Raw genomic sequence first — 12,700 nt, 5'->3', positions numbered from 1 at the left:
TTATTCTTGCAATTAAGGTTTTCTCCAAAGCCAGAGCTGAAGAGGTCTTGTCTACATTTCAAAGACACAGTCAGTTATCAGGCACATCATCACAGCCCAGCGCTGCTATCAGAAACAGAGGGCTTAATACAATATCACCTACAGCTTCACTCATATCAAGTTGTTCTCACAGTGCAAAGCAGGAATGGAGGCTGGAACCAAAGCTCATCCATCTTGGCCTACTGGTAGAAACCATATGAGGGTGCTTGAGAGAACAAATTTAATCATTAGAATTAAGAATTTTAAAGTCGTCATGCATTTACAAGTATTTTTAGGATTTACAGCTGTTGATGCAACAAGAAAACAGCAATTAACTGTGTTCACACTTTGGGGATTTCTATTCACCGCTTTAACCTTCCGGATTCTGAGGAGAAATGTCAGATTGTGCTCTGTTAACGTAACAGTTACTGGAAAAAAAACCACTTTAAGCCAAATATCTCTCTTGTGGTAATGCTGAAATGCTGTGAAGCAGGTGATGGTATCCAGTTTGGAAGGAGGGTTCAAGAGAACCAAATTATGGGGAAACTAGGGTTAAACTCCCCATTATCTATTTTCATGATTTAAAAAAGCCACATCAAGGGTGAGGTCCTTACCTGCCATGGCTCACTGGTCTTACAGAAAGAGGCCACCAACGAAGCAGGCAGGGAGGGGAGGAGGCATGTGTCTCCTGGGTTTGTGCTTGGTTTCTCAGCGTAAAGAAACAGAGGGACGTAGTTGTTTGAACCGTTGCTTTAAATTCTTGGGCTCTTTGAAATGAACAGCTTGCAAGGGAGGTGTTTCTGTCCCCTGCAAGTGCTCTGAACAGCCTGTATGTGCCCTGGGTAATGGAGGCCACGAACGGGCCCAGCAGGGGCGACAAGGTCAGAGGCTGAGTAGAAACAACAACTTCCAGTTTCATGGGTTCAGGCACAAAAGGCTGAGGTTTTGGAGAGGGGGGACAGGGGAAATAAGCTCAGCGTGCAGACTGGAGAGGGGTCTGATGTCCTTAGCCAGGTGCAAGGAAGAAAAGGTGTATACTTTCTACCTACAGCCTTCCTGGCTTTGCTTTATACGTTTCAAGTCTCTTCATTTATGACCTTTCCGTTGTCCCGCTCTGTTAAATTTTCAGACACAATTCAGAGAAATCTGTTCTTATCATTTGTAAGCTTTACTGCAATTTTTATCACAGAAGCAGGTCTGCATAAGGTGCGGATATGTGTGAAAATCACCAGCATGGTGCTGTACCCCTTAAAACTGCACCTGGCTGTGGGCACCAGTACTGGCAAATTTAAAGCATGTCATTCAAAGAATTTTAGAGGGTTAAATATAAGCACATTTCCAACAACTACTGCTACACAGTAGTATATGAGTATTAGGAAGGCAAAATACATCATCTCCTGATCTCCGGATTGGTGTGGGGTCCTGCAGCCTCTGGGGGTTTGGGCAGCAGGCCCGGCTGTCCGGCACCCCTGGTTCTTAATGAGGGGAGCAGAGGGCAAGGGCTGGCAGGATGCATGCCCGGCCGGTGCCTGCGCTGCAAGGCTGGGCTGGGGAGGGCATGTCCCATTCCTGGAAACGTGTCTTGTAGGAAACTCTTATTTCTTCAGCAAAAGCATGTCCTTTCTCTTCCCAAGCTCTTCACAGAGGCAGCATGCTCACGAGCTCCTTGTTTAGGCTGCTCCCCAGCCCTATTTTGGTGTTTTGTACACAGGGTTCTCCAGCTGCTGATGTTTTGTTTTAATATATCCCCTGTGTATAGGTAACCCCCGTTAAAGCAGTGGCGCAGCCCCTCTGCTTGGTGCTGGTTTTTAAAAATCCGAACCTTGGCAGTGGAGGAGCTGCTGCTCAAGCACACAAAGAGGGCATTTGGCTCCTCACTGAAAACTGTCATCCTGACCCCCACAGTATAAGTATGCTAGTATTAAATATTTCTGCTTGTGTTATAGGAAGGTAAATGTACTTTCATTGCTCTCCCAGGGGTTATTTTTGTCCCCTCTGAACCAGTGCTAAGTAACATGCTGCTATTCAGAACGAGTTTTGAGCAGGGGTGAAAATACTGCATTTGTCCTAAAATGAGAGCTCTACAGAGCTGTTAGGGGACAAAAAACCCTTAACATTTTGAAAATCCTTTGACATGTTTTATATGTAACCAGGTATTGCCAGAACATTCTAGGCAGCTTATTACCATAGACGTTAGTGGAATCAGTGCATGACAAACACAAAGAACACTGACTTCACTGAAACACAAGAAAAAGATTGAACGCTGGATCAGTAGGCTGGTGTGCTCTCCCCTACCCACGTCTGGGTGGCACTGAAAGCGTCTGTACGTTGTCCCTCACTGACAACGTGTAACATCTAGTCCTAGAAAGATCATGTCAGAGTGGGAGTCTGCTCCCCCTCTCGCAGCCTTACAGTACGTAGCTGCTGCGTGCAGACCATGCGGAGATGTTAATGCACTTGCTGACAGCGCACTGAAACTGCTGCTCAAAAGAAGCGCGCTGGAAGGGATGAGGGCAAGCACAGCAATAGCAGCTGGAAGCTGCACCTATAGATGTAGGTCTCAAACCGTGCAGAGCAAAAGAGCCATAGATCCCTGCAACAGGCCAGGGCCAAATTCCTCCGAGGCTTGCAAGTTAGGATTGAAAAAGTGCAGCAGTAGTTGGAAGGTGAGCTGGACTGTCATTTGGGGGGCAAATTTTTTTTTTTCTCCAAGATAAAAAATGTTTAGTAACTGCTCTCTCCTTGCTGCATCTGAGTGAGTGGCAGCATTATTCCACTGCCATACAGAACAGGTCTGCAGGGAAAAAAAAAAGTAGCTACTGTATCAAAAATAGAATCTCTATTGCACTCTTTACTGTCATAAAATCAGTATCATCGTGAATGCCCATGCACGCCACTGTCTTTTCAGCCCTTAGGGTGCTAAGGGACTGGTTTCCCCAAAACTTCACAAGACAACACGCACACCAGACCTTTTTGGGAGATTGGGAGGCCTGTGTCGTGCAGCCAGCCAAGCACAAGCTACATTTTGAGTTTCAGCATCTTGCCACCATTGCAGTAATTTGTAGGACTTTTTTTTTTCTCGTTTCGTTATTGTTTAGTGTACTTCATGCTTTAAATACAGTCTGAACAACTTATCAATTGACTACGTTATTAAATTAATATTTTTCATGAGGGAAATCCTTGAACTAGGTATTAAGCGTAGCTCACTAAGAAGACAATAATTTTTAGTGTACATTTGGAAGCCCTATATTTAATTAGTGTTGAATATCTAATGTTACCTGCAAAAATCTGCAGTTTCTTATTGATCTAATTATGTAAATCGGGGCTTGTAAATGTCTACAGTTTGGCATAGCTGTAGGTATTTAAAAGGTCAATCCCACTTGTAAAATAAATCACTGTATTAGCACTATATAGCCAGAGAGAGAACAGTGTCTTTTGCTGTTTAGCCATTATAATTTGTAATTAAATTTGGAAAAGATTTATAAAAATTATTTTCCAGAGAATCCACTTTCTGCTTTCATGAAGTTCCATATGTATTATTCAAGATAATGATATAGAATTTATATTTGTCAGTCCTAATTTTATACAGAACAAAAATTATTTTTTTTTTTTAATATTTTTTAAGATTCTGGGGAATTTTAACAAGATAACCACAGGTGAAGTGATGCTGGACCTTAACTTAGCAACCTGAAAAGTTGTGCAGTAGCTTTGTGAAAATGTAATTCTGCGTGGCCTGACATTTACTGGATTTGTGCTCGGTTTACTATTCTATGGGAACCCATCCGCTCTAGTGATAATTCCACCATGTTCTGGTCTCAGTAATGCTACCAAGTCTTCAGCTGGCCTGGCAGGTGCGCTAGGTAAAGGTCACTTCAGGGGCCTGCAGGACTTGAAGGAGCAGAAGCAGTAGGGTGCTCTTTTCTGCCGCTGCTACCTTCACAACTGGGAAGGTTTCGGTTTTGTGTTGCTGATTTAAAACGAGGTCAAAAATTTGCCACATGATGGCACCAAAAAAGAATAGGGGGGAGAAAAAAAGTAGCCCCGGGACAGCTGCGTGGCAGAGGGCCGTGCTGCCAGCAGCACAGGTGAGCTGCACAGCGATGTGCAAACGATAGCAGCTTGTGCAAATGACAATCGCGTCAGTGGCTCTTACACCGTAGTAATATACCGGCCCCATAATATTATCCGTGACTAGGTTTTGACCTTTGTTTCAAATTTGCAATTCTTGTCGGACTAGACCACCTTCCTTCTTTTATTTACTTATTCTATACACAGACTTTCCCAGGTTTCTTGGTACTCCGTAAGTCTGTAGACCGCTGAGATGCGCCCCTTCCCGTGGCACGGCACCTGACCCTTCTTTTCCTCGCTCTTTCCACAGAGGATAAGTACGGCGAGCGGAGACGGCAGGCATTACTGCTACCCACACTTTACGTGTGCAGTGGACACAGAAAATATCCGCAGAGTGTTCAACGACTGTCGAGACATCATTCAAAGGATGCATCTCCGCCAGTACGAACTCTTGTGAGGGGGATCACCGTGGAACCTGTGGTTTTAAATTCTTTGCTCCTTACTCTTTCTCTTGATGCTACCCCACACAGGGTGGAAGAATATACTATAGAAATGTCAGTCTCTTCACTTTGTTTACTTTAATTATTTAACCTTAAAGCTGATTTGAAGCGAGTTTGGGTTGGTTTTCCTTCATGCTTTTTGGGACTATTTTTGTGCTTTATTTTGACATGCCACTTCTTCGTCATTCCACTAAGCCCTTTGGCTACCTCTGTTCCCTTAGGTTGTGTTTTTTTAACTGAACGTGACCTGCTAAATTTTTTCCAGCAGGTTAACGTCAGTTCAAACTGTCGGCCGGATGACACTAAAGGCGTACCTATCCCTCTGTGTGGGTTTCCTTTTTAACACGACATTGAAGAGTACTTGATGGGTGAAAAAAAGATTAATGCACTTTGTATCAGGTTATTAAATACTGTTGAGGAAGTAGACACACAATGTAGCAGCACCACAATATTTATTACTCTGTCACAGTTTTTAGCATTTCTGAGTTGCAGGTCAACTGATAAAGTGACCTCCTCTTTTAAGCCGTTACTGGCACGGGAAGTAGAGTAGATAATGAGAGGAATAGTGAAGACAAAGCAATTTTTCTGGGGTTCTGGAGCTAAGCGTCTCTGCACACCTCAGGCATTTGAATTACAGCTACTTTTCAGCCTGTTGCAGCGAGGCAGAAAATTTACCACCCTCACTTACGTTATTTGTGCTGTCCACAAATGATCCTTTTAGTTCAGATCATTCTTGGACAACAGTCCTCTCCCTATATATATTTTTTTGTTTTACTGCTGGTTTATTATATTGTACAGACTGTAAAATGTAATATTATTTTGTACAACTTTATTGAAGAAAAATACTTGTAGAAGATCTTTGTGCCTTGATTATGGCTGTACCTGTAAAATGAGCTAAGATGTAAGTATGTTTTTGATTGCGCTGTACAGCTTGATGTCAACCTTACCTGCAGCAGTGACTGGAGGTAAGACCTTTATCTGTAGAGTTTAGGGGTTTTTTTCTGGTTTATATAAAAATGCTCTTTAGTATAAAAATTATAAATTATGCAAATTAACCACTTACCTTTCCAAGTAAGGTATTACAGTCACCGGATGTTGCAGCAAACATGCCTTTCTCTTTTGAAGTCTCAGCTTTAAAACATTGGAATTCATTCAAGTGTCCAAATTGCAACCTGGTGTTGTTTTAATGGGAACCAAGGGTTTGTTTTTTTTTTTTTCCCTCCTTTATATTTAGAAAATATGTTTGGTAATTCTTTGGTCATTCATAGAACTTCACAATTGCACAGACCGATTGTGAATGCATAAAGCACCATTATATAGAGCTCTTCAATCTTTGTACCAACAGCGGCTTTCATTGTGCAAGTAAATAGCGAGAAAGAACTTAAAAAAACAAAAAAAGGTGTATAAACCCTTGTGTCTGGCCTAAGAGAATTACAAGATGACATTTTTATTTCTCTTTTAATAAAGAGACACATTAGAAAATGGTTTTATTTTAAATATTGTAGAATCAAAACGTGTGAATATTTCTCAAACTTGAATAATTTATGCAAACGACATTCTCAAAACAAGTTGTGGTACAGTACAATATATAAAAAGCAAGAATTGCTGTAGCAATAAGGCATGTCCTTTTTAGTAACTATAACACTGCTTTATATTTTATACATAGGTGTTTTATGTCTGTGACTATATACTTTTCCTGTGTCCAAGATAACCTGTACAAATGTCTAAAATTACAGTTGCAATAACAGAAACCTAGCGAAGTGTTAGACTACATTACTTCATAGAGTGTTTTATCAGACTTTGGACCATTCCCCCCACCTCATTGTAAATTTAAGGGGGGAGAGAGCGAGAGAAAGAGCTAACGCGTTTCCCACATTGGCATATAAATCAGCAGGTTTGATTAACTTTTTACTATGAGCACCATTATTGGTTCTAAAGCCCAGTCAGCCATCTTTTTAAATTCAGACTACAGGCAAATTGAGAACTCGTTTCTCCTTGATGGCACAGTCCCATTTTAGATACTCTAATATGACCATTTCCCCTTCCCAGAAGTGTGTATACTTTGATAGCTGTATGTTCAATGTAGTCATCAGACATGTCCCAGAAAGTGAAAGGCTGGGTGGACTAAACTAACAAAATTCCCAAACGCACAGATTCATTTCCCATGCCAAAGACTGTAAGAGAGCGACTAACAAAATATAGTCTTTTTCTTTAAAAACAACCCCCGGCCCACGAGTGCAGGCTAAAGCTCCCAGCCTCCGCAGGAACGTCAGCAGGAAAACTGGTCCTAGTGTGAAATAGTCCCGCTGGTTTTTCTGGGGCGGGTGGGGAGGAGCGGTAGGTTTGCTGCCTCTTTCCTCATACACAGCACGCGAAGACGCCAAGCTCAGATTTTATGTTCCCCGCACTGCCTCCAGGTGGGGGCCCCTGGCCCAGCTCTGCCCTGCGCCGCAGCGCAGCTGGTGGCCTCCGCCTCCCCGCGGAAGAGCTAGTGCGGGTCAAAACGTGACTCTACAAGAAGTTAACAGAACTTGGCAGCCCTGCAGGAATCTGAAATAACGTGCATTCCTATCCCTGTCTGTCCGTAGACTGAGGGCCGAGGCGTAGGATAATGTTACTGCAGCTGTATTTGACCTTCCTTCTTGCAGAAGATCGGCAACTGGTGGGCCCGTCACCACACAGATCTCTGGGATGCAATAGGGCCCTCTTTTTTTAAGCTCATCATAGCACATCTTTTTAAAAAACAGCAGCCTGAGGTGTCACCCTAATTTTTTTTTAAGCAGGTTTCAAGTGCGTATCAGCAAACTGGATCCACGAGCTTCTTCCTGTTGTTGTCTGGTAGACGATAACTGCAAATTGTAGTCAGCTAACAACTCAATGTGTCGGGAACTGGAAGATCTCTTGTCCCAAACCACAGTCCCTTACATGTGACATCCTAAAAAGGTTATGGAAACCCGCATCTCTCAGTGCTGATGTATCTAGTTTCTGCCTGACCCTCACAGAAGTATGACGTTAGAAGGGCCATGCAGCAATAAAACAGAGAAACATTTCCAGTTTGCAGGACTGAGCCTCCACCAGGGTAAGACACTAGTGCAGATAAGTGATGAGGCTATAGGATTTACATAATGTACAGTTACACTTTTAATATACATATTTGATACAAAAATTATAGCAGGAAAAGGACTCATTTGATTGTAGAATACAGTATTTTTGTACAGCATGAAATGTTCATTTCAGTTAATTATTTATCCTGTAGTAGTCATATCAGCTGTATAGGACTTCTATGGTATGTGTAAATGCAACCTGCCTTCAGACTAGCAATCAAATTAGGTCATTTGCTGGCATGAATATAGTCTGATGTTTGACTGTTCTCAGCTTTGGTATTTCAGTGACTGAATGCAGATGTCTGGCTCTTCATACTGCTTTATGCTTACTGATTAAACGCTGAGCAAAATAAAATGGTGGCGTGAGAAGCTGAAAATGAGCTAGTATCAGGATTACAAGCAGAGCACCTGCTGCACAGTATATAGTAAAGACTCTGCTCTCATACGGAAGGAAGCATTTTTGGAGGGAGAAGTCAGTTGGTGTTATGCTGCCCTGGAAAAGAAATGAAGATTGTCACTTTGCTGTCACAGTGGGTTCTGAATCAGGAGTAACAACCACGGCTGTCAGATCTCTGATCTCTAAATTCTGTGTTGGGTGGCCAGGGCTGGGGCCAGTTTCCTAGTACCAGTGCCTTCTTCATGGGGCTGAAGAGTCCGTACCTTGCGGTGCTGGGCACTAGCTGGAACATTCACCAGGCCAACATTAGCCCAGAGGCCAACCTTCCTCGTATTCCACCTAGCGTAAATAAGAGAGCTGGGCTCCTCATCTGATCTGCCTTCAAGAGAAGCCTAACTTTAGCTGCTGTAAATCCACCTGGAAGGAGCCTTCCCCGGCTAAAGTTAGGTTTTGTGAATGTGCCCCTTCCTCCCCCCCCCCCCCGAGTACTCCTCCTACCCAGTACATGCTGCAAAAAACACGTTGGCTAATCCAAATTACGAGCATGAACTTCGACAACAAAGAACTTCATTGGGTTTTGGCTTGACTTTGCAGTTCAAATTAAAGTTTACAATGGACCGAGGCCGAGTTAAGACAGTAGTGAAGATTATGCAACTTTAATTAGCCAACCTCTTGTTTTGCAGTGAAGATGCACTGTCTGGCGTGTGCAGAGAGCATGTGTAGTTTGAAGGCAGCTACTCTCAGGAATATGGAATAAACAGAACTACTTTCAACAAGATATATTAACCGTTGCATAAAATGAAGTTAGACGTTTGGGGTTATCTGTGTATTGAGCAGCCTCAACTCAAGAGCAGTTAAAAATACATGCAAGATCTCCCCCCCAAGTCACAGACTACTCTGTAAACAGATGGTAGGTTTTGCCTCTTACTCCAAGTTGCTAGGAGTTCTATTTTCAAACTGGGAAACTAATTGATTTACCTCTAAGGATATACTGAGCACTGGAACTGCCTGCGAGAGCATAGCCAACACACTGTATGAAATGTGAATTGGAAACGAGGAGGCAGGCTATTGGCATGTGACAAACGTTTTCACTCACTGTGTGAAGTGGTTAATGCACAAGTTCAAAAACCACGGTCACCACGCAAGAGTTTGGGGTGGATACGGTCTTGTTTGCAGAGCTGGTAAATCAACCAAGCCAAACTAGTCTTTCTACTGTTCAGTGCACAATACTGATGATTTTTACAAGTCAATAGTTTACAATGCACCCTCTTTATAAGAAAAGAAATGTTAGATGCTTGTACCCAGATGATACTAATTAGATCTTTAACAGCATTGCTTTGTACCACACGGAACATTTGGCTCCCACGGATGTACTTTATAAAGTGGATGCAGTGTACTGAGTGGGTCGGGTGGGTAGGCAATTTTTTTATTTTTTGTTTTTACAGGTAGAATCAGTTTTAAAATATAGCTGACTGCCATGTTGATTTATTTATGAAAGTTATCTGACAAAAATAAAAAAAATTAAAACTTGCCATGATGAAACTAGGGTTGTTTCTATTCCTCCAACTGAACGACGGGACGCTGATTTCTGGAATTTTCCCCGCGTGCAGCACTTCACAAGCACTATGCGTATGCCCACTGAGAATCAACCGGGGATGAAACCACCATATCAGCTAGAACACAAAATGGGAAAGCACAAAAATTGAGTCGTAGCTAAAAAGAAATTGAGCCTACAACCCTTCTTTTCTTCTTCTTCTAGCAGAACGAAATGATGGCAATTCTAATATTCTTACAAAGTGTTTTGTGTAAACTTCTGTTTTCCAGTAAGACGTGTGTTGATACTGTAATATTAGTCATACCCATTTGGCCTTCATCCCAAATACTGGACGTACTTTTTGGCCCTACAGATCAGAAAAACAAAGGCAATAGCATGCTGTTGACGTCACAAACAGAAAAACCTTGGTTTTAGTAAAGCAATGCTTTTTTCTTGTCTCAGGGAGAACCTTGTACAGACAATCCTACACGGAGACATTTATGCAGAGGGAAACAAACACTGACCATTGGATTTGTAGGGAGTACTTCGACTTTACATTTTTTGTAGTTACTAATGAGGCAAAAGCAGTGCTTTCAAACTGTTGGAAAATAGCGGCTTTCAACCAGGCTTGTCCATAATCTACACAGTACATAAAGTGCAAAATGCTGAACTGGAGGTAACAGCACTGCAGCAGACTTAAGAGTGCTGGGACTTAGGGCCTGTACCTGGGAAGGCCAGCAGAATCAAGCCATGATCGCCAGGATCTCAGGGGAGCGGCTCTAACAAGCAGCCTCTCAAAGGCCTCATTAAAGCACGAGCAGCTGCGTGTGGTCTGTCTCAATTAACATCCTTTCCAAATTTTCTTAACATGTATGTATCTACACTCGCGTCCCCCTCCCACCCACCCACCGATACTCAGGTTCCTAATATATCAAACCTTATGCGATGCTTCCTGAGACAGTACATCGTACTTTTCTTTAAATGGGATGTTCTTCTCCTCTGGAGGAGCAGAATCTTCTCCACTGCATTCAGCATCACTTTTCCGATAGAGAGGGTAATGCTGGCAGACATTCAAGGCAAGGATCAGTTGTTAACGATCCAGCCGCTCTGGAACAGTAATAAACACACTAGAAACACATCAACAAGTTGCCTCACCCCACCTCTAACACACCTGTAGAAGGATGGGTTCTGAAGGCGGAAGCTTTTCCACATCACTGCACCTTTTGTTCGAATGATTCGGTTTCTGTGAATAAAATCAATCCATATATATTGTCTTCACCTATGTGTACCATAGGGGCAGGGAAAGGAATTAAACAATAGCTAGGTTTTGAGGGGTTGGGGGCGGGGTTTGTCATTTCTTTTTTTGCAAAAAGCAGTATCAGCTCAGAGCGCAGTGGTTCAATACCATCCACTCTGTAAACTTTTAAGAGCCTCTACTGTGGATGGAAGGGGAAAAGCTTTAATTCCCCTTTCTGTATATGCTGGAAATGTGGTTGCAGTCTTTCTGAATGCAGAAGGCAACAGCAGAATCCGACCGGGCAAACAAGGGAAAAGAGATATAGGGCAGCCCAAGAGAGCCGGCAGTTAGGAGTCTAGTGATTTTGCCACTGGGAGCTGGTTTCCTGACTGACTGCCAGCCCAGTCAGTCATGCTGCCTACCGTGCATCCAATCGGCCTATGAAAAAGGGAAGAGGAATGAAATACAAGAATCAACTGGATTTGATGGAAAAAAATACAATTAAAATATTACTAGGCTATCAAGACAGGACTCCAGAAGAATCAGAAACTAAAAGAACAGGCTAGCTTGAAGGATATGAAACAACAATACACATAAATATAAATGCATATAAATATAAAGGCAGGGATTATTATGTCTCTTAAGTCAAAGGGAGGGTTACAGAACTCCTCCTGCCTTGGAACGGAGGAAATGACACCCTCTGTTTGTTGGCAGCACTGACAAGGAAGTCAACACCATTAACACAAAGCAACACAGTTAAGTAAAAATGATAAGAGGCAAATGAGAAGAAAGATTGCTAACAAGATGCAATATGAATTGGAAGCAGATTTTTTCCAGGAGACTCTTAGTTATATACTGACTATTGCTGCAGCAGCAGTATCCCCATTGCAACAGCCGAGTTGCTGGCTATAATCAGATCATTAATAAACTCTTACCTGCTGGGAGCAATTCAGTTTGTGAGAAAGCGCCACGAGCTTTGCCTCTGAGGCACGGCAGACAGCACAGCCATCGCCCTCCATGGCTACGCTGTTCACTATGACAAAGCTGGAAAAGAGCAGGGAGTGGGCAAAGAGAAGGGAAGTGGGGAGGACAGGAAAGCATTTGCTATTCACGCACACGTGTGGGATAAACTTTAGTTTATAAAATGCAGGCGTTCCAAAGTTGGACACAGCTCAGCAAAACGTAACAGCTTCTGAAATCACGTGCTATAAATCCTCTCTTGAGTATCCATACTGTAGCTGTTTCTTTACCTGGCAGGCTGCTTTATAATTAGCTGTTAATTAGGTTGCACAATACACTGTATGCTCTGCTTCATGCATACATTTCAAGATTTTTCTTTTATAATATAACAGATACGTAAGCGGTATTCTAGCGGAATTCTGAGGGAAAAGAGAACTCGCATTTTAGACCTCAGAGACATAATTTTAGTCATTCAACTTCTTGAAAACAATTGAATAGAAAAAGATTTCCCTCTAGATTTCAAATCAACTTTGAACTTCTGGCACAAGATTCATACCTGTTTAGTCACTCATTCAGGACTCAAGAGATATTCCCAGTTCAATTCAGTATGTTTTACAGACATAAATGAGCTGAACGCCTCCACTTAGGAGATAGTGGTCAAAAGAAAAAAAAACACCCAAAAAAATTTTAATTCCCTTTTATCAAATTAAATTGCTTTTATACCATAAATTTGTTATAAAATAGTTTATCTGGGAATGTTTCAGTTGGTGAATGTGATACTAGACATACAATCTACTACTGCATCCAAGAATTCTGCTGTGCTCTTTTATCACAGAGGACAGAGATATTCCTTAAAACCGTTTTTTCAAATCGCTGAAATAC

The 12,700-nt window shown here is 42.3% G+C and overlaps 2 protein-coding genes across 8 annotated transcripts in view; one reads left to right on the top strand and one right to left on the bottom strand.

Annotated features, from left to right (window-relative positions):
* The window catches only part of GNAL (G protein subunit alpha L), a 198,896-nt gene extending 192,828 nt beyond the window's left edge, over positions 1 to 6,068 (top strand). For all 3 annotated transcript variants that reach the window (XM_075084647.1, XM_075084648.1, XM_075084649.1), the window contains exon 12: positions 4,397 to 6,068. In XM_075084647.1, the coding sequence (XP_074940748.1) occupies positions 4,397 to 4,543 (147 nt within the window). In that variant the 3' untranslated portion in view covers positions 4,544 to 6,068. The remainder of the gene's footprint in view (positions 1 to 4,396) is intronic.
* A 1,646-nt stretch (positions 6,069 to 7,714) lies between these two features.
* MPPE1 (metallophosphoesterase 1) overlaps positions 7,715 to 12,700 on the bottom strand; it is a 32,247-nt gene continuing 27,261 nt past the window's right edge. For 4 of the 5 annotated variants that reach the window (XM_075084652.1, XM_075084651.1, XM_075084650.1 and 1 more), the window contains 6 exons: positions 11,794 to 11,902; positions 10,793 to 10,864; positions 10,559 to 10,681; positions 9,947 to 9,988; positions 9,620 to 9,760; positions 7,715 to 8,183 (listed from right to left, as the gene is read on the bottom strand). In XM_075084652.1, the coding sequence (XP_074940753.1) occupies positions 8,001 to 8,183; positions 9,620 to 9,760; positions 9,947 to 9,988; positions 10,559 to 10,681; positions 10,793 to 10,864; positions 11,794 to 11,902 (670 nt within the window). In that variant the 3' untranslated portion in view covers positions 7,715 to 8,000. The remainder of the gene's footprint in view (positions 8,184 to 9,619; positions 9,761 to 9,946; positions 9,989 to 10,558; positions 10,682 to 10,792; positions 10,865 to 11,793; positions 11,903 to 12,700) is intronic. The other variant, XM_075084654.1, reaches the window with a different exon arrangement.

Source organism: Phalacrocorax aristotelis, chromosome 2, assembly GCF_949628215.1.
Source record: "Phalacrocorax aristotelis chromosome 2, bGulAri2.1, whole genome shotgun sequence".
NCBI lineage: Eukaryota > Metazoa > Chordata > Aves > Suliformes > Phalacrocoracidae > Phalacrocorax > Phalacrocorax aristotelis.
Note: the sequence above shows the minus strand (reverse complement) of the source record. Positions and strands in the feature narration are given on the sequence as shown.